Below are 18519 nucleotides of genomic sequence, written 5' to 3'. Positions count from 1 at the left end.
TAGATGTCTATATTGTACCTGATGCCTTTGAGGGTCTTCTTTCTTAAAAATAATTGTGAGAAAACTCATCTTCTGATTTAAAGAGGTGTTGCCATGAAAGCGGGTGGGTCCAGGAGCGTGTGGAGTAAAAATGTGGACTCTAAGGGCAGTGGCCTGGCTGTTACCTGCCATTGTGAATAGAAATGTCCCAAGATGACTGTTCACTCAGGCATGGTACTTAGCCCTCCTGGAGAAAACCCTCCTCTATCACACCTGCACTTCAGCTAGTCAGTTTGAATGTAATAATTGGCAGGTAAGTTTAATCTGTAATCCATTTAACACCTAAATGGTCTTGAGCTTACCCTCCTACATGCTGATTGAATTAGAAATCGCTGCATTCTGGCAAAAGGAATATCTGTTCCATGTTGACTAATAGATCTTATTTTTATTTTCCCAAATAGTATTTCTAATAAGGCTATTGTTCTTTATAAAGCCTTTCTTTTAAATTCACCACTGATTCTAGGAGGTTAGTATGGTCTTTAATTTTCTGAAGGTCATAAGACTACTTGGTTTTATACATAAATTTAAGTATACATTTATTTGCTTATGTTTATATAAATGCATACATATTATATTCACGTGTACATATAGGTATAAAAAGTTAGCTGAACTGAAATGAACTTCATGATTATGGTTTTTCTGTACTTGCCTTTAATATTCAAACCTGACATTTGAGCAGTACGCTGGTTCAAAATTCAATGTGGACAGAATTAGTGATAAAAAGAACACCTGTATCTTAAATGTTTGATAACTAGATGGTAATTATATTGCAGTTTGCGTCATGCAAAAATAACATGATCCTAAAAATGATAATAATCACAGATGCATTTTTGGTATTTAGTTATTTATTCATTCTTCAGAGATACAAAGTTTATTTTTATGCCAGAGAGAACATTCTAATCAAAGTAAATTAATGTCATTTGAGATCACTTAAAATCAGTAAATGTCCACAAACAGAAGTGTACTTTCTCAGGGTAGAAATCCGAGTTAGGCTTCTAGCATTAGTCCTTTTTCTCTGTATTTCCTAATTTGTAAATGTTCAAATTGATTTTTTTACGATGTGAAACTTCACGCTTTTGCATCTGAAAATGTCTTGTTTGCTAAACTAAATAAGTTGATTATAGTTGCCTGTACCCATGTGTTCCCAATATGTTCTTTTCCCAGACCTAAGTTATTTACTTGGTTTATTATGTCTTTACCATTGGCTCTTAAAATGCTAAATTGAAAGCAGTGTTTGCTAATTAATTTAGAAGAGTGAATTCAAGTTAATAGTTACGCTTTCTAAGACTATTTTTTTCCTTCCCCTTTCTGTCTCTTCACTAAGACAATATGGATGATGATGCAAATAACTTGAAAGAAGGCAGTGAAGACAATCCTGAACCTCTAAAGTGCAAACAAGTATGGCCAAAAGGAACAAAGCGTGGTCTATCTAAGTGGAGGCAAAACAAAGAGAGGAAGACCGGATTTAAACTAAATTTGTACACCCCACCAGAAACACCTATGGAACCTGATGACCAGGTAACAGTGGAAGAACAGAAGGAGACTTTGGAAGAGAAAACCAGCCCCACTCCCATCGGGATTGAGGAGGAGGTCAAAGAAACTGTGGAAACCTTGCTGCCTCGGGATGAGAGCCGAGGGGAAGAAGCGTGTGCACCTGTGAGTCCAAATATATCCCCAGATGAGAAACCAGAAGATGATCTGGCCAAACCTGAGGAGGAGGAAGAGGAGGAGGAAGAGGAAGAAGAGGAGGAGGAAGAAGAAGGAAATGTAGAAAAAGACCCAGATGGTGCTAAAGGTCAAGAAAAAGAAGAACCAGAGATCTCTGTGGAAAAAGAAGACCCTGTACGTTTGGACGATCATGAGGAGGAGGAGGAAGAGGACGAAGAGCCGTCTCACAACGAGGACCATGACGCAGACGATGAAGACGACAGTCACATGGAGTCTGCCGATGCAGGAAAGGAAGAGCTCCCCAGAGAAGCCTTCAAAGAAGTTCTAGAAAACCAGGAGGCTTTTTTAGACGTTAATGTTCAGCCTAGTCATTCGAACCCAGAGGTCTTAATCGACTGTGGCGTTGACCTTGCAGCTTCATGTAACAGTGAGCCTAAGGAGCCTGCTGGGGACACTGAAACTGCTCCTGAATCTGATGAGGAGCCCCCAGAAGAACAGGCACAGAAGCAGGACCAAAAGAACAGCAAAGAAGTAGACTCTGAGTTCAAAGAGGGGAACACTGCAACCATGGAAATAGACTCTGAGACCGTCCAGGCAGTTCAGTCTTTGACCCAGGAGAACGGCGAACAGGATGACACCTTTCAGGATTGTGCTGAGACTCAAGAGGCCTGTAGAAGTCTCCAGAACTATACCCATGCAGACCAAAGTCCACAAATTGCCACCACGCTAGACGATTGCCAGCAGTCAGACCACAGTAGCCCAGTTTCATCCGTCCATTCCCACCCTGGCCAGTCAGTCCGTTCTGTCAACAGCCCAAGTGTCCCTGCCCTGGAAAACAGCTATGCCCAAATCAGCCCAGATCAAACTGCCATCTCAGTGCCATCTTTGCAGAACATGGAGACCAGTCCGATGATGGATGTTCCGTCAGTTTCAGATCATTCACAGCAAGTCGTAGACAGCGGATTTAGTGACCTGGGCAGTATCGAGAGCACAACTGAAAACTACGAGAACCCGAGCAGCTATGATTCCACCATGGGCGGCAGCATCTGTGGGAACGGCTCCTCCCAGAACAGCTGCTCCTATAGCAACCTCACCTCTAGCAATCTGACACAGAGCAGCTGTGCTGTCACCCAGCAGATGTCCAACATCAGCGGGAGCTGCAGCATGCTGCAGCAGACCAGCATCAGCTCCCCCCCGACCTGCAGCGTCAAGTCTCCCCAGGGCTGTGTGGTGGAGAGGCCACCGAGCAGCAGCCAGCAGCTGGCCCCGTGCAGCATGGCTGCTAACTTCACCCCCCCAATGCAGCTGGCCGAAATCCCTGAGGCGGGCAATGCCAACATTGGCTTGTACGAGCGAATGGGTCAGAGCGATTTTGGGGCTGGGCATTACCCACAGCCGTCAGCCACCTTCAGCCTTGCCAAACTACAGCAGTTAACTAATACACTTATTGATCATTCATTGCCTTACAGCCACTCTGCTGCTGTGACCTCCTATGCAAACAGTGCCTCTTTGTCCACACCGTTAAGTAACACAGGGCTTGTTCAGCTTTCTCAGTCTCCACACTCCGTCCCTGGGGGACCCCAAGCACAAGCTACAATGACCCCACCCCCCAACCTGACTCCTCCTCCGATGAATCTGCCGCCGCCTCTTTTGCAACGGAACATGGCTGCGTCAAATATTGGCATTTCCCACAGCCAAAGACTGCAGACCCAGATTGCCAGCAAGGGCCACGTCTCCATGAGAACCAAGTCGGCATCCCTGTCACCAGCCGCTGCCACCCATCAGTCACAAATCTATGGGCGCTCCCAGACTGTAGCCATGCAGGGTCCTGCACGGACTTTAACAATGCAAAGAGGCATGAACATGAGTGTGAACCTAATGCCAGCCCCAGCCTACAATGTCAACTCTGTGAACATGAACATGAACACTCTTAATGCCATGAATGGGTACAGCATGTCCCAGCCGATGATGAACAGTGGCTACCACAGCAATCATGGCTACATGAATCAAACACCCCAGTACCCTATGCAGATGCAGATGGGCATGATGGGAACTCAGCCATATGCCCAGCAGCCAATGCAGACCCCACCCCATGGTAACATGATGTACACGGCCCCCGGACATCACGGCTACATGAACACAGGCATGTCCAAACAGTCTCTCAATGGGTCCTACATGAGAAGGTAGACAGTGTGGGCAGTCCACAGACTACCAGGCATCACCATTGGATTGATCTGCACAAAATACCTTTGAAGAGTACGATTTCAAAACCAGCAATTGGTGTGAATGCAAAAACATTTGTTGGCACCATTTATTTAAAAAAAAAAAAAAAAAAGCTGTATGCAGCAGAAAGCCTTATACAAGTTGTTTTTCTTTTCTTTTTTTTCTTTTTCTTTTTTGGTACCTTTGTTTCTGTTACTTTTATACGAAATTCTCTGCAAAGGAAGGCCTCTCTTTGGACTACGATTTGGAGGCAGCCACTCGTTGTGCCTGCTTCCATTAAACAATGTGGATATCAAGCCCCACCCCCCAAAATATCTGTTTTAATATTGAACCTAGAGCTTTTTTTTTCTTCCCTGTCCACTCCATGTAAATGCCTTTAGCATTTCAGTTATTGTATATTTTGTTTGAGGTGACACTTCAGCATGCCGCTAATGTCTTTGTTAGTGACAGTGCATTTTGTAGTACTGTACAAGTGTTGTGCTAACAGTAAGCCATTTCTTAAGTTTTTTGCCTTGATTAGGGTGCCCTAATTTGAGGGTTTAAAAAAATACTATATTTTTGTTAATTATAAAACTGTAAAGAGCTATAAAAGCTATTCCCATTTGGTTAGTCAAAAGGGTTTTATTGCTAAATGTTTGGTGTAAAGTTGAGACCCTTTTCCATTTTGGTGACAGATTTCTTTGGGGAAAAAAGGCAGCTTTCTGTTTTATAAATGCAGACTTCTGTTTATTGAATGAAGCATATCTCAGTGTTTATCTGTCAGGTTTTGAAACATTTCATATATGTCCAAATACTTGGCAGGATTTAAAAATAGTGAATTTGGTGTAAAGTTGCTATTTTATGGAAATGCCTCTAACTTTACATTTTCATTCCATCTGTAGATTTTTCTATCTTTATAAAATATTGGAGTTATTTTTTAAGGAAAAATAGAAAAGTAGCTTGTGAATAGCTCAAACTAAGCTTACAAATCGCATGTAAAAAAGCAAAAAAGTTATTTGTGTCTGTTTATATTGCTTCCTTTTTTGTAGCCTTTGTACCTGTACAGGGTGACAGTAAGGGCCAAGCAGGAGAGGCGTAATCCTTGTATAAAATAGGAGCCAGCGACACTCTTGTATTTATCTGTTCTCTTTTTAGTCAGTCACTTCAAAAAAACAAAAACAAACAAAAAAAACAAAAACAAAAAAAAGCTGTACATTTTAACATAAAATAAATTATGATGAGCCATTTTTAGCCTCTTGTGTCCTGTCCTATTATGATTGATAGAGAATGACCAATTGAACTGTATCATGTGTCACATCTCAGAACACCTTACACATTTGGGGGAAATAAATTATTTAGTGTAAATTGGAGTTATGAGATTTTCTGATTTGTTTTGACTTTGGGGGAGGGGTTGGCAATAAATAAGAGTAATATCTAATAAAACCATCACATATACCAAATACCTATTTAATAAATTAATTTATAATGGATTTTAATGCTTTTCATGAAAGTTTATTTTATGCTAGTGCATACCTTCTGTATGCCAATCATTGTCTTTAAAATAAAGTGAAATTGTTTTTTTCTTTTTGACTTTGATCTTCATTTGCAAAGAGATCCCGCACAAATACTCAGTTGCCTCATTCGCACAGTTTGTATACATGTCCCTGAGAGCCTAGGAACATGGTAGCAAACTTCATTTTTATAAAGATTAATATACGAAAAGCACCCAATCTGGGATTGTATGTTTGAAAAATCATTTTCTTTTTAAAAAGTATGAAAGTTTTGCTCTGTTATGAATGATTGTATGGTTTTTTTTAAGAGTCAAAAGTTTAGGACCCCCCCCATGTGAATATTCACAAACAATATTCTGTGGCATTTAGAGAAAGTTCTGAGTCTGAAAACATTTGATTCTGGGTGCTTAGAGCCGTGTGAAACCGTCCCTTTAAGTGTCTACTAACCTTGGAGGCTCACAACTCTGCTAGTAAGCAAGTTGCTGCCTTTATATTGCTTTTTGCACTATTGGTTGGACACGAAATTAGTAGGTGCGGGACAGATGAGAGAAACTCATGTAGCAGGATAATGCACACACACCAGGATGCAAGGCCCAGGTGGAAGGGCGAGCCCAGAGCAGTGCTTGGCCTCATACTCTCACCCTTATTACTGTCTCTATGTTACAAATAATACTGGGTGCAGTGTCCAGATTTTTTCTTTTAGTCCCTTCCTTCCACGACTGCAGAGTCAATGGGATGACAGCTATAGGACCTGAGAGGGCTTCCAAGAAGACACTGAGGGCCCCTGGCACAAAGGGAGAAGAGAACATTGAAGGTGCTGTGCTGGTAGGACGGGAAACCTCCCCCCGCCCGCAGAGTGCCAAGTGCCCAGGTACTGCGTGCTTGAATTAAATGCATCAGCTAAGGGGTAGCCAAGGATCGGGCAGTCCCCTGAGCCACACATCAGGCTGCTGGAGCCTGGGAGGTGGGGTGTGGGCCTGTTTGATGGAGAAGCCACACACAGCCTCCCACAGGCCCCTCCTTGAAATTGCCACAAATTTAGTTCTCTTTCCTCTTGTGTTAAGATTCTCTGGGAACCCCGCTCCCCACCTTCCCACGCTGTGTTCCCTCTGACAGTGGCCTGCTAATCATCCAGTTTATGATGTCTGGGTCCCATTGGCCCCACATCCTCCCTGTCTCACAGTCCTCTAGGGGTGGTGGACAAGATTGAGTGAGTGTCCCAAACCCACCAACCAGAATCTAAGAACAGTACTGGGGACACCTTGTGTTTCACAGGCTCCCTGAGGACTGTAGTAAAGCCAAGTTTGGGAGCCCTTTGCTGGCCCCAAGTCTGGGACTCCTTGAGGAACAAGAAGGGTTAAATGTAAGGAGAGAAACTGCTGGTCAGAGATGGCCTCGAACCCCTTCACTCTCCTTCCTTTACCCACTCTCGCTAGAGAATCATCTGTTCAGACCTGAAGGTGACACCAAGGATTTTGGAAAACAGGAACTTGGATTTATCAGAACTATAATGTAGCCAACATTAGGATTCAGTAACAGACTGTATGTTTTAAAACCAAGAATGTGTTTTTTTTTTACTTTATAAGAGTTATGACAAGTGGTTGTCAGTTGCCAGCCTCACTTTTTTTATTTTTTGAGACAGGGTCTCTCTGCTGCCTAGGCTGGAGGGCAGTGGTGCAATCATAGCTCACCACAACCTCAAACTCCTGGACTTAAGTGGTCCTCTCACTTCAGCTTCTCAAGTATCTGGAACTATAGGCGTGAACCACCATACCTGGCTAATTTATTTTTTTAAGTGAAGTGGGGGGCTGGGAGAAAAGGAGGTCTCACTAAGTTGCCCAGGCTGGTCTCAAACTCCTGGCCTCAAGCTATCCTCTTTGGCCTCCCAAAGTGCTAGCATCACAGGCGTGAACCAACGCACCTGGCCCAGCCTCACTTTTTAATAGCTTCAATGGCACCTACCCAGGTGTGAAGGCATCAACCTTCCTTGCCAATATTCTGTTCTAGAAATAAGGGCTCTTAAAGAGTTTTCAGTCTTCCCACGTGATCACACACCCACTACAGGAGAACAGTTGTTTCCAATTTACAGATCAGGTGATTGAGGCTCAAAGAAGCTAACGTAATTGCCTAATTACACCCAGCTAGAATTAAGTAAAACAAACCCAGGTCTCTCCAAATCCCAGCCTTTTTCCTAGAGCGCTGTTACTCTGTGAAAGGCTCTAACTTGTCACCGCTCTAATTTAAAGGCTTAGCTAATGAGTATGTGAAGCTGTAAAAACTGTTAAGTGCTATGTAAATACAGGTTCCTTTGTTGCTAGCAAGCCTTGGTCTACAATCGGTCTTAGATACTCAGTTCAGGTACTGTTATAGTATGAAGCAGTGACTTTAATTTCTTTGTATCCAGGCTCCCACAATGCCTTCTACCTTTGTGTTTCCTTCCTGGGTCTTCCTCCTCCACTCAGGCCTAGCTCTAAGCAATGATGGCACTCAGGCCAGGGGTGTCCTCTCTCTTTTCTCTCATATTCTCATTTAGCATGATTTCAAATTCCACCCTCTATAGATAACACCAAGAATTTTATCTCCAGTCACGAACATTCCTCTGAGCCCTAAGTCAAATGACCTTGGACACCATCTGTGCATCTTATGAACACGATAGGATTCAATTGGTGATTTCCAGCTTCTTCCCTGTTCCTACCCTGGTCTTCCCCATCTCAGTATTAAGGTGCCAGCAACAAACCAAATCATCATCCTTCACTTCTCCTTCCCCTCTCAGCAGGTCCTATCCATTTCCCAGGATAATTCCAAAATAATCTTAAATACTAATTCTCTGGGGCTGTCATCCCAGGCCACCTCCCCCTTTCCTGTCGACCATCCCAAAAGCCTCCCTACAACCCATTCTCCACACCTCAGCCAAAGTGATTTTTCCTTTCTAGAGTGAACTTGAAGTAGATCATACCATTCCCCCACTTAAAACTCTTCAGTTGTTTCTCTGCACTTGGAGTAAAATCTGTTCTCCCTGGCCCTCTCCTTCCACTTCCCCTCTCACATACAAGCGCCAGCCTCACTGATGGGCAGAATTGCTCAGCCTATTATGTTCCCTCCCCATTTGGAAGGTGCCCTCCTTGAAGCTTACCCTGTTCATCAGAGAGGTCTTCCTCCACCACCTGGTCTAAAGTGGGTTTCTTGGGTGGCGCCTGTAGCTCAATGGGTAGGATGCTAGCCACACGTACCAGGCTGGCTGGTTCAAACCTGGCCCAGGCCTGCTAAACAACAATGACAACTGCAACAACAACCACCAAAAAAATAGGTAGGTGTTGTGGCAGGTGCCTGTAGTCCCAGCTACTTGGGAGGCTGAAGCAAGAGAATCACGTAAGCCCAAGAGTTTGAGGTTGCTGTGAGCTGTGATGCCACAGCACCTACCAAGGGGGACATAATGAAACTGTTTTCAAAAAAAATTGGCGTTTCTCTCCCGCTTTCCACATTTTTCTCCACCTCTGTACCCATTTTCTTCATCTCACTTTATCACAACCTGCATTTTTGACTTGGGCCTCCTCACCCAGTTTTTGGCATGTGGTGGATTGTCATTAAATGCTTGTTGACTGAATGAATGTCCCCCTTTTCAATCTTAGCGTCCAGATACACAACTTATTCACTGTACATTTATATTTCCATTTCATCTTTGCCTTTTTGTCTGGCAATCCCTTTGCAATGCTTTGGAGTTTTAAATTTATTGGAAGACCAAAATCTCCCCTCTGTGTGCATGTTAAGAGGAGGATACCAACTCCTCCTGGGACAAGGTGACTCTCAGAACAGGAAGCCAGGCCCAGCCACAGGGGTCCAGGCCACAAGTCCTCCCTGGTGATGCAAAAGCCGGGCAGCTCCCCAAAGGTCACAGTGTGACTCTCAAGTGGCTTTACGCTGAGCCCCCTGGACACTCTTCTCCATCAAGAACTTCCTCTTTGATTCTGCTCAAAACCTGTGAACTGGGCCCCCTTGGTATTTCCCTGTAGGCCTTCATCACTCTGTTTTCTCTAGGCGGTTTCCCTTTCTGGCCCTTGACTGCTGGCATCTCCATCAGCAGCATCTTTCTTGGGTTCTGCCTGGTGTAGGGTTCCTGGTTCCTGAAGCTATTGCTACTTGCTTCGTGCCTGCTGCTGTTTTCTCAAGAATGAAAAACACACAGACATGGTGACTGGCTTACCCCTCAGGGAGGTGAGCCACCCCTGAGCTCACCAGGCTGCTCGTCCTCCCATCCCAAAGCAAACCACGCACTGGCAGGTGCTTGCAGGTGTGACCAAAAGCCAGCCCTTGTTGCTTTGACTAGAATCAAAATGAAAGGAGCTTCCCTGAGTGCCCTGAAGAGTGTGTTCTTGCTCTTTTTTCCCCAAAATTATATAGTCAAACTCTTGTCCAAATTTACAATTCACTGAATTGTTCTGAGTAGTGGTAGCTTTGGCCACCACGTTGAGGAGCCCTGGCTCACCAAGCAAGGCAGGGACGCTGAAAGCAGAGGCATCCGTGCCGGGGCTCAGGCTTCCACTCCCCACCCCTGCCAGGTGAGCAGCATCATGGTGGCACAAGCCAGCGACTTCCACTGAAAAGACAAAACAGGAAGCAGGAGCTGGTCCAGAACGGCAGGATTCACAGGGAGGAGACTCCGCACCACACTGTGCTAACACTCCCGTAACACGGCTCACCCAGTACTTCTCTGTGGTTAGAAAATTAATTTATACTTTTAATTATTTTTTATAAGAATATGACTTTTAGGCTCGGCACCTGTGGCTCAAGCAGCTAAGGCGCCAGCCACATACACCTGCTGGCGGGTTCGAATCCAGCCCCGAGCCCGCCAAGCAACAATGACGGCTACAACCAAAAAAATAGCCAGGCGTTGTGGCAGGCGCCTGTAGTCCCAGATACATGGGAGGCGGAGGCAGGAGAATCGCATGAGCCCAGGAGTTGGAGGTTGCTGTGAGCTGTGATGCCATAGCACTCTACCCAGCGCAACAGCTTGAGGCTCTGTCTCAAAAAAAAAGAATATGACTTTCAGACAAAGCCAAACGTTTAATCACAGCACAATGCCTACACAGTTCTAAATCCTTTTCTGCTTTCATCTTATACCAACCAAACAAACAAACACACACAAAAAAATCCAGGAAGCTTTGTGCAGAATTGTGTGCTCATCTGTAACCAATTCTGCTGGGGAGCCCATGTCTCCCATTTCTCTGTGAAGCAGAAGACTCAGCCCTCCCAGGAGGCAGCTCCGGGTTCCCCCAGTTCCCAACACTCTCCACCCCCCTCCAGAAAGTTTAGTAAGATTGTTCAGAAGAAGTCAAGCTTTGGTTCCATTGTCTTTTCTCCATGACAAACAAAGTCAGAGGCCAGAGCTATTTTCAACCTTCCCTCTCCACTCCCAAGTGTCTTTACTGGCTGGGGAGGAGGGCCCTACAGTGCCTTCTCGGGGTCCTCCTCGCCGTCCTGGAGCTGAGCCTGTCTCCGCTGCTGCACCAGCTGCTTGTCCAGTTCTCGGAGCTGCTTCAGGAAGCCCCGGTTGGGTAGGACACAGCGGTTCTTGGCCACTTGCTGGATGGCGTCCACCAGGGTCATGTTCCTGTGGATCATCAGGTAGGCCAGGACCAGGGTTGCCGACCGGCTGCGGCCCATGGCGCAGTGGACCAGGATCTTATCTGTAGGTGGAGCAGGAGAAGAAAACCCACACTGAGGAGGCAGGCACACGTGGGGCTCATGTGAGGCCCCCTCACATCCTGTTACTCCCCTGCCCAGCCCACATGTTAGCCAGTGGGCATCTGTAAAATGGGGCACCATCAGTATCTTCTTCACAGGGTAGTTGTGAAGGTAAATAACTCTAAATGACTATTTTACCACCATTCTCCACAAGCCAATTAGGCAGCCCTCGAGTCCCTCTCTCCATGTTGCTGAGCTCCCAAGAGTGTGGCTGGGCTGCCTTGCCCTGTTCCCTGTGGCCAGAAAGGAGGGCAGGAGGCAGGGGCCCCTGCTTCCTGACCACTGTATCAGGGCTCAGGGGAGGCTGGTCCCGAGTTCTCACCAGCAGGACTGTGCTCCTGGGGTGTGGATGTGTCCAGCCAGAGATGAATGTCTACCTCTGTTCCAGACTGTTCTAATCCCCACAGACTATTCCAGAGGCCGCCTGGCCCCTGGCCAACTCTGCTGATAACTCAAGCGTTTCTTCCTCTCCTGGCAAAAAAGGGTAATTCTTTCTGTCATAACTAAATACTTGAAACAGAGGAAAGCTGTAGTTCATTAAGCCTTTTGGGGGCCTGAAGTTTGTTAAGTGGGGAGGGGGAGGGGAGATGAGGGATGGGAGAGAAAGGGGGAAAGGAAAGAGAGAGGACACAGCCCTGGCAGGAGATCCTAGAGCTGAATTTTGCTTTTAAGACCAGGACAGGAATTTCCTCACCCTCCTGAACTTGGTAGGGCTCCCTGTGGTAAAGGGTCTGCTCTACTCTGGAGGCCTTAGGTTCTGATTGGGCCCAACCACTTTCTTCCTGGGGCCTGTCCCCAGACCCTCAGGGCACTTGTCCTCCTTGCCCTGTGGCTCTGCCAAGCACCACCTTTTAGGGCCCAATGTCAAGTGTGGGAAGCTGCTTTTAGGAGAGTGCAGAAGAGGTAGGCTGGGGAGGCTGCATTTAGCTTATTCCCAGCATGGACCAGACCGCAGAACCAGGAGGTTCTCTGTGAGCTGGACGGCAGCCAGGGCGAGAGCCCTGAGCAAAGGTGGCACTGTCAGGGCTGGCCTTTTCTAGAACAGTGACTTTCAAACTTTTCTGTGTGACCCAAGGAAACAGAGCAGGACAAAATGCACCAGTGACACATTTATGCCTCATTCTACCTGCCCCTTCCAAGTGCTTTGTGTGTTTTGTCATAGTCAGCTCTTACAACAACATCGTGATGTAGATAAAATTATTATCCCCATTTTACAGATGAGGTAGCTAAAGTGCAGAGAAGTGACTGGTACAAGTCACACAGCTAGGAAGTGGCAAACCCGTGATTTGAGCCCAGGCAGCCTGACACCAGGGTCTGTGCTCTTCAGTACTAAGCGGTGCCACTAGTGTGTGTGTTTAAGACTAATTTTCACAGAGTAATATACACCTTCGCGCACTGCATGCTGGCATTTTCTATTCTGAACAGTTTTTTTTTTTTTTAAAGAAATCTCGGTCACACCCACTGAATTGATTTTATGACCCTTTAATAGATCTCAGTTGATGTTTGAAAATGCTGGTTTCAATTAAATAGTTCGCCTTTGGCCTTTACCAAGAGGGGAATTCCCACAAGGTTATGAAGAAAACCTGACCCCAGAATCTTTACTGTGCCTGAACTGCAAATTGTCAGGGGTGAGTGAAAGGGAGGCCTCTGTCACTCAAATCAGATGTGCAGGCTGAGGCTGTAGCTCACCAACCCTAACCCTTCCCCCAGCCGGGTGTGCAGCCTCCAAAGAGCCTCTGGCTTGGATTTTAGGGGATTCTCTTTCCCTGTCTCCCACTCACTGTCTTGGAATCTGCCTTTCCTTTCTCCGCAACATGCAAAGAAACTCTGGTAGAGTTCCTACTTCCCAAACAGTTCTAGGCGTGCAAGTCCTTAGAAAAGGGTGTTAAGTGTTAGCAATGGGCAGGGCTGAGGGGAGACAGGGTTATGTGTGCTGTATTTGGGCAGGAGACTCTTAAAACATTTTGTGAAAATCTCATCTGGTTAAAGCTTAGAAGCACTAGAGAAATCAGCCTCCGGCTCGAAAGCAGACTTCATATATTTATTCATACCTACCTTATCCATAATAGATTTTAAGATGGCTTGAAAAGCAGGCTCTGGACTATTTAAGAATGAGAGAACAATCAAAAAGGGAGTGGTGATACTAAAATCTGTTCTTTAGAGCCTTGTGAAATCTGCCCTGGAGTTTCTTAGATTTCCTTAAATTAAAACCATATTAATTCACTTCTGAGGCTGCTGCGCCAGCAGCAGCTAGGGCAGTCCAAATGGTCTTCCCACGACAATATTTTGTGAGTACTTCTTTTTCTGAAGAAGAATGACAAGTTCAATTGTCCCAGAGCCTATAACCAGCTGGCATGCCTTGCCTTCCATGATATTTGGTGACCTCTTGTACAGTGAAGTTACCAGGTGCTCAAAATAAGAGGAAAGGGCTTTTCTGTGAGGCCTCGGTGACAGAAGGAATCCTGGGTGGCAACCAGGTGTACCAGTGGTGCTACCTCTGATTAGCTCTGTGACCCTGGGCGCCTCACTTGCTTTCTCTGGGCCTCTGTTTTCCCACCTGTCAGGGGAGGACAGTGAACTGGATCATTTGGGGGATTTTTCAAGAGTGATTGAGGCTGCCAGGGAGCCCTTTCAGAAAGGTCAAATTAGGGCAGGGGAGTGCAGGAGGGGCTCAGGGGCTGATTGCAGGCCACTGGTACAGCCCTGCGGCACCATAAGGAATGCTTTTCCAAATGAATCAGGCCATGGGCGGCGCCTGTGGCTCAGTGAGTAGGGCGCTGTCGCCGGCCCCATATACCGAGGGTGGCGGGTTCAAACCCCGCCCCGGCCAAACTGCAACCAAAAAATAGCCGGGCGTTGTGGCGGGCGCCTGTAGTCCCAGCTGCTCGGGAGGCTGAGGCAAGAGAATCGCGTAAGCCCAGGAGTTGGAGGTTGCTGTGAGCTGTGTGAGGCCACGGCACTCTACCTGAGGGCGGTACAGTGAGACTCTGTCTCTACAAAAAAAAAAAAGAATCAGGCCATGAGGGGCAGGCAGTGGGGAAACAGTGGACACTTGGCTGAAACTAGCCAACGAAGAACATGATAGACAAAAAGCAAAGAAAAGACGCTTTGCTCTTTGGCCAGACGGTCCTTCAACACCTCACTTACATCAAGAGCACAATAAGAAATGTTCCCATGGGTCTAGCATTAAAATGCCATAGCAGTGTCCCTTGGTGTTCCAGTACATAGCAAGGCACAGCCTGACCGCCCACTGCCTATGGCAGGCAGGCTGATCAGGCATCTGCCATCTGCTTGGTGCGGGATCTATGGCAATGCTGGGGCGAGCTGATGAGTATTTTGTCCTGTTACTCTGACCACTCACTGCACAGGTTACACACTGATGGCCACGGGCTTGTTTAGTTTGCCCCTTGCAGCATTGTAAGAAATTGCGATTTGTTGCCAACATTTGAAAATTGAATGATTGGCTCGACGCCTGTGGCTCAAGTGGCTAAGGCGCCAGCCACACACACCTGAGCTAGCAGGTTCAAATCCAGCCCGGCCCGCCAAACAACAATGACGGCTGCAACCAAAAAATAGCGGGCATTGTGGCAGGTGCCTGTAGTCCCAACTACTTGGGAGGCTGAGGCAAGAGAATCACTTGAGCTCAGGAGTTGGAGGTTGCTGTGAGCTGTGACACCACGGCACACTACCCAAGGTGACAGCTTGAGGCTCTGTCTCAAAAAAAAAAAAAAAAAAAAAGGCGGCGCCTGTGGCTCAAGGAGTAGGGCACCGGTCCCATACGCCGGAGGTGGCGGGTTCAAACCCAGCACAGGCCAAAAAAAGAAAATGAAAATTGAGTGATTTTATAAGAGAACCCAGATGGGAGCCTTTCCCTGAAAAGTCAGAAGATGTACCATATTTGCATTGATTCTCAGACCAATAGAAGGGGATACGTGGCTCTCTGCTTAGCCACAGCACCCCACACCCACATGAGATTTAAAGTCTCTCCATGGTTCTGATGGGTTGGTGTTTGACCCCTGACTTGAAGAAGTCTTTAGATAAGCAAATGCAAAGGTCACTGAGATTGGAGCCCAGCCTCCCACCTGGCAGTGGAGTCATGTGCGGCTCCTTGTCCCCAGACAACTGACCTAGTCCCCATAGCCTTGCATATCTGTTCTAGCCCTTGCAGTGTATATAAGCTCTTCTCCCTTGACCCTTTGTTTGCGAGGTGCTTTTGACCACCTGGTCACAATCTACACCAGCCAGACACCCCCTCAAGATGGCCTGTGATTGACTTCAGAGCCCAGTTCTTTCTGAATTTGGCAGTGGGGGCAGACTCTACAATGATTTGCCAGGAACCTAAAACAAGCTTTCATGTGAGTGTATCTTACCAGTTCAAAGTTGGAATGTCTTTTTTCTCTCTCTCTCTTTTGGGTTTGGAAACTTTATTATAATGATGTGCATGTGCTGGTGTGGTCACATGCTTCACAGTATGCAACCTCTATCAAATACATCCGAGACCTGCTGTGCACCAGGTACTGTGCTAAGCACTTTAAGTGTGTTACTGCTGATCCTCATTATAACCTTTCGAGGTAAATACTTTCATCACCAGATGGAGAAACCAAGGCTCAGAGAGATCACGTTGTTAGTAAGTTGTGGGACAGGAATTTGAACCCAGCCCTGTCTTTTCCAAAGCCTGCCAGGTCCCATCTCATTAAGGGCAAGGTCTAAGAGACAGTAATGGCAAGTGAGTGCACAAAACAGAAACTGAAGGATTAGGTTGTTGCAGTCTTTTGTTTTTTCATGTCAAATATGTTTTCAGTTAACTTCAAATACTATGAGGCAAATTTTACCTTAGGGTGATGTGATGACTCAGTCCAGTTGCTTTCTATTTTGAGAAAGGGTCTTGCTATGTCAGCCAGGCTAGAGTGGCATCATCATACCTCACAACAGCCTCAGACTCCTGGGCTCAAGCAATCCTCCTGCTTCAGCTTCCTGGGTAGCTGGGACTACAGGTATATGCCACCATGCTCCCTAGATTTTTCTATTTTTTGTAGAGACAGAGGTCTCACTCTTAGTCTCCAACTTCTTTTTTTTTTTTGAGACAGAGTCTCACTGTTACCCTCAGTAGAGTCCTGTGGTGTCACAGTTCACAGCAACCTCTAACTCTTGGGCTTAAGCGATTGTCTTGCCTCAGCCTCCCAAGTAGCTGGGACTACAGGCACCCACCACAATGCCCAGCTATTTTCTTTCTTTTTTTTTTTTTTGTTATGGTTGTCATTGTTATTCAGCTGGCCCTGGCTGGGTTTGAACCCGCCAGCTTTGGTGTTGTGGCCTGTGCCCTACCCACTGAGCTACGGGCACCACGCTTGGTCTCCAACTTCTGAGCTCAAGCAATCCACACGCTTTGGCCTCCCAGAGTGCTGGAATTATAGGTATGAGCCTCCGTGACCAGCCTCCAGTTGCTTTTTGATCCTGCTTGAAAACCCAGAATGTACAGAGCACAAAAGATGGTTCATAGATTCATGAAAGGACAACTTACAAATGAGGCATTTTCTAATACAAGCATATTAGCTTTGTGTGGGTTTTTCGTTGTGACATTATTTTCTGAAACAAAACAATGAGAAATTGCTGATTGTGGGGGCCAAAGCCATCTTGGGATGGCTGTTAAGGTGTGAGTCTGTCCAGCAGATCTGGTCTAGACCCAGCCCCAGGCTGAAGGTTTCTGAAGCAGGCCATTTGGTCAGTGGGTCTTATAATCATTACCTCTTGTGGCAAGAAAGGCTTTCAGTAACTGAATACCCTAAATTATGTGATGGCCTCCCAAAAAGTGTGGTGACACATTAGGCTGAAGTCAGAAAACAGAATAGGAAGCTGAAGTCCCTTTGGCCTTTGTAGAATGCCACTGAAGTACACTCTCCAGCAGTAACTGCATTTGTCTTACACCTGATGCATACTTAATCTGTGTCCTCTTCAAAATAACCTAGTAACCTCTGCTGGATTAGGGCAGTTAAAAGTGCATTTCGAGCACAAGGACTAGCACTGTAATTTAAAAGCTGGATAGTTGACATTGGGAAACTTGAACACTACAGGTACAAAATCTAGATTCTCTCTCTTTTTTTGAGACGGAGCCTCAAGCTATCGCCCTGGGTAAAGTCGTGGTGTCACAGCTCACAGCAACCTCAAACTCTTGGGCTCAAGTGATTCTCTTGCCTCAGCCTACCAAGTAGCTGGGACTACAGGTGCCATTGTTGTTTGGCAGGCCAGGGCAGGATTTGAACCTGCCAGCTCAGGTGTATGTGGTGGCGCCTTAGCTGCTTGAGCTACAGGCACCACCCAAAATCCAGATTCTCAAATACAATTGGCCATAGGTCATCAGCCTTCTGTGGGAAACCTCACTAGACTGAGAGTGACTAGGAAATGAGAGAAGGGGGCAGGCAGTGGACTAGGTTGGTTGGTGGGAGAATTTAAAATCTCTCCATTTATTTCCACTCAAGTCAGCTTTCTGAGGATTTTCTAGCATTGAAACCCTTAGCTACTACTTGGGTTTAGACCCAGGCACAATTAGTGTTGCAGCTCCATCTTTGAGGGAGCCCAGACAGCCCCTGCTTTTTGATGGCCATTGTTCCTTAGGGAAGAGAAACTCAGACCAGAAGACTTTCCTAAATCCTCCTGATTCCGATTCCCCAGAGTGGCAATCCAAGCCTAAACTCCTGCAGCAGCACACTCAGTGGGGCAGGTCCTCAAACCTTCACAACCCCAGGGTTCACCCATTTCCAGATCAACTACAACCAGCCTGATCAACGGGCCTTGAACAGGAAGCTGACTTCTCCCATGCAGATCCCCCTTCGGGCCCAGGCTGAGGGTGGGGCCTCGGGTCTGGGCGTGGCTTCCAGAGGGGGTAGTATTGGGCAGGGGTGGGGCCTAGTACTGGGGCGGAGCTTGGGGTGGGGCAGGGCTGGGGGCGTGGCCTCCCGCAGGGCTCTTACTGTGGTCGTCGCGCAGCGCTGTGTTGATGAAGGCGGCTGCCGTGTAGAAGAAAACACTGAGGTCGAAGGTGGGCAGATCGTCAGCTTCGACGCCGTGATACTCGATGTCCATGTCGCGGTAATAGTCTGGCCCAGTGTCCACATTCCAGCGGCCATGGGCCGCGTTCAGCACGTGTGTGAAGCCCGCCTTCTGCAGCCGGTAGCGGTCTAGCGCCGTCGCCCTGGTAGCGAGAGAGAGGTCGGGCGGTCGGTTGTGCGGCCGCGAGTCCAGGGCAGCTCCGGGGTGCCCATGGCTTTTGCCGTCGATTCCTATTCGCACCATACGGCCATCGCAAACGAAGTCCCCAAGCTCTGCTCCCGTCTGGTCCCCTAGGTTACTTGTACCATTT

General features: G+C 46.9%; 2 protein-coding genes across 8 annotated transcripts in view; one reads left to right on the top strand and one right to left on the bottom strand.

Moving 5' to 3' along the window:
• Positions 1–5399, top strand: part of KAT6B (lysine acetyltransferase 6B) — a 219582-nt gene extending 214183 nt beyond the window's left edge. For all 6 annotated transcript variants that reach the window (XM_053583543.1, XM_053583540.1, XM_053583538.1 and 3 more), the window contains exon 18: positions 1364–5399. In XM_053583543.1, the coding sequence (XP_053439518.1) occupies positions 1364–3894 (2531 nt within the window). In that variant the 3' untranslated portion in view covers positions 3895–5399. The remainder of the gene's footprint in view (positions 1–1363) is intronic.
• A 4970-nt stretch (positions 5400–10369) lies between these two features.
• The window catches only part of DUSP29 (dual specificity phosphatase 29), a 35440-nt gene continuing 27290 nt past the window's right edge, over positions 10370–18519 (bottom strand). Inside the window, exons 4-5 of one of the 2 annotated variants that reach the window (XM_053583536.1) lie at positions 18131–18351; positions 10370–11104 (exon numbers count right to left, since the gene is read on the bottom strand). In XM_053583536.1, coding sequence (XP_053439511.1) covers positions 10863–11104; positions 18131–18351 — 463 coding nt within the window. In that variant the 3' untranslated portion in view covers positions 10370–10862. The remainder of the gene's footprint in view (positions 11105–18130; positions 18352–18519) is intronic. The other variant, XM_053583535.1, reaches the window with a different exon arrangement.

This window comes from Nycticebus coucang, chromosome 3 (assembly GCF_027406575.1).
Source record: "Nycticebus coucang isolate mNycCou1 chromosome 3, mNycCou1.pri, whole genome shotgun sequence".
Classification (NCBI taxonomy): domain Eukaryota; kingdom Metazoa; phylum Chordata; class Mammalia; order Primates; family Lorisidae; genus Nycticebus; species Nycticebus coucang.
Note: the sequence above shows the minus strand (reverse complement) of the source record. Positions and strands in the feature narration are given on the sequence as shown.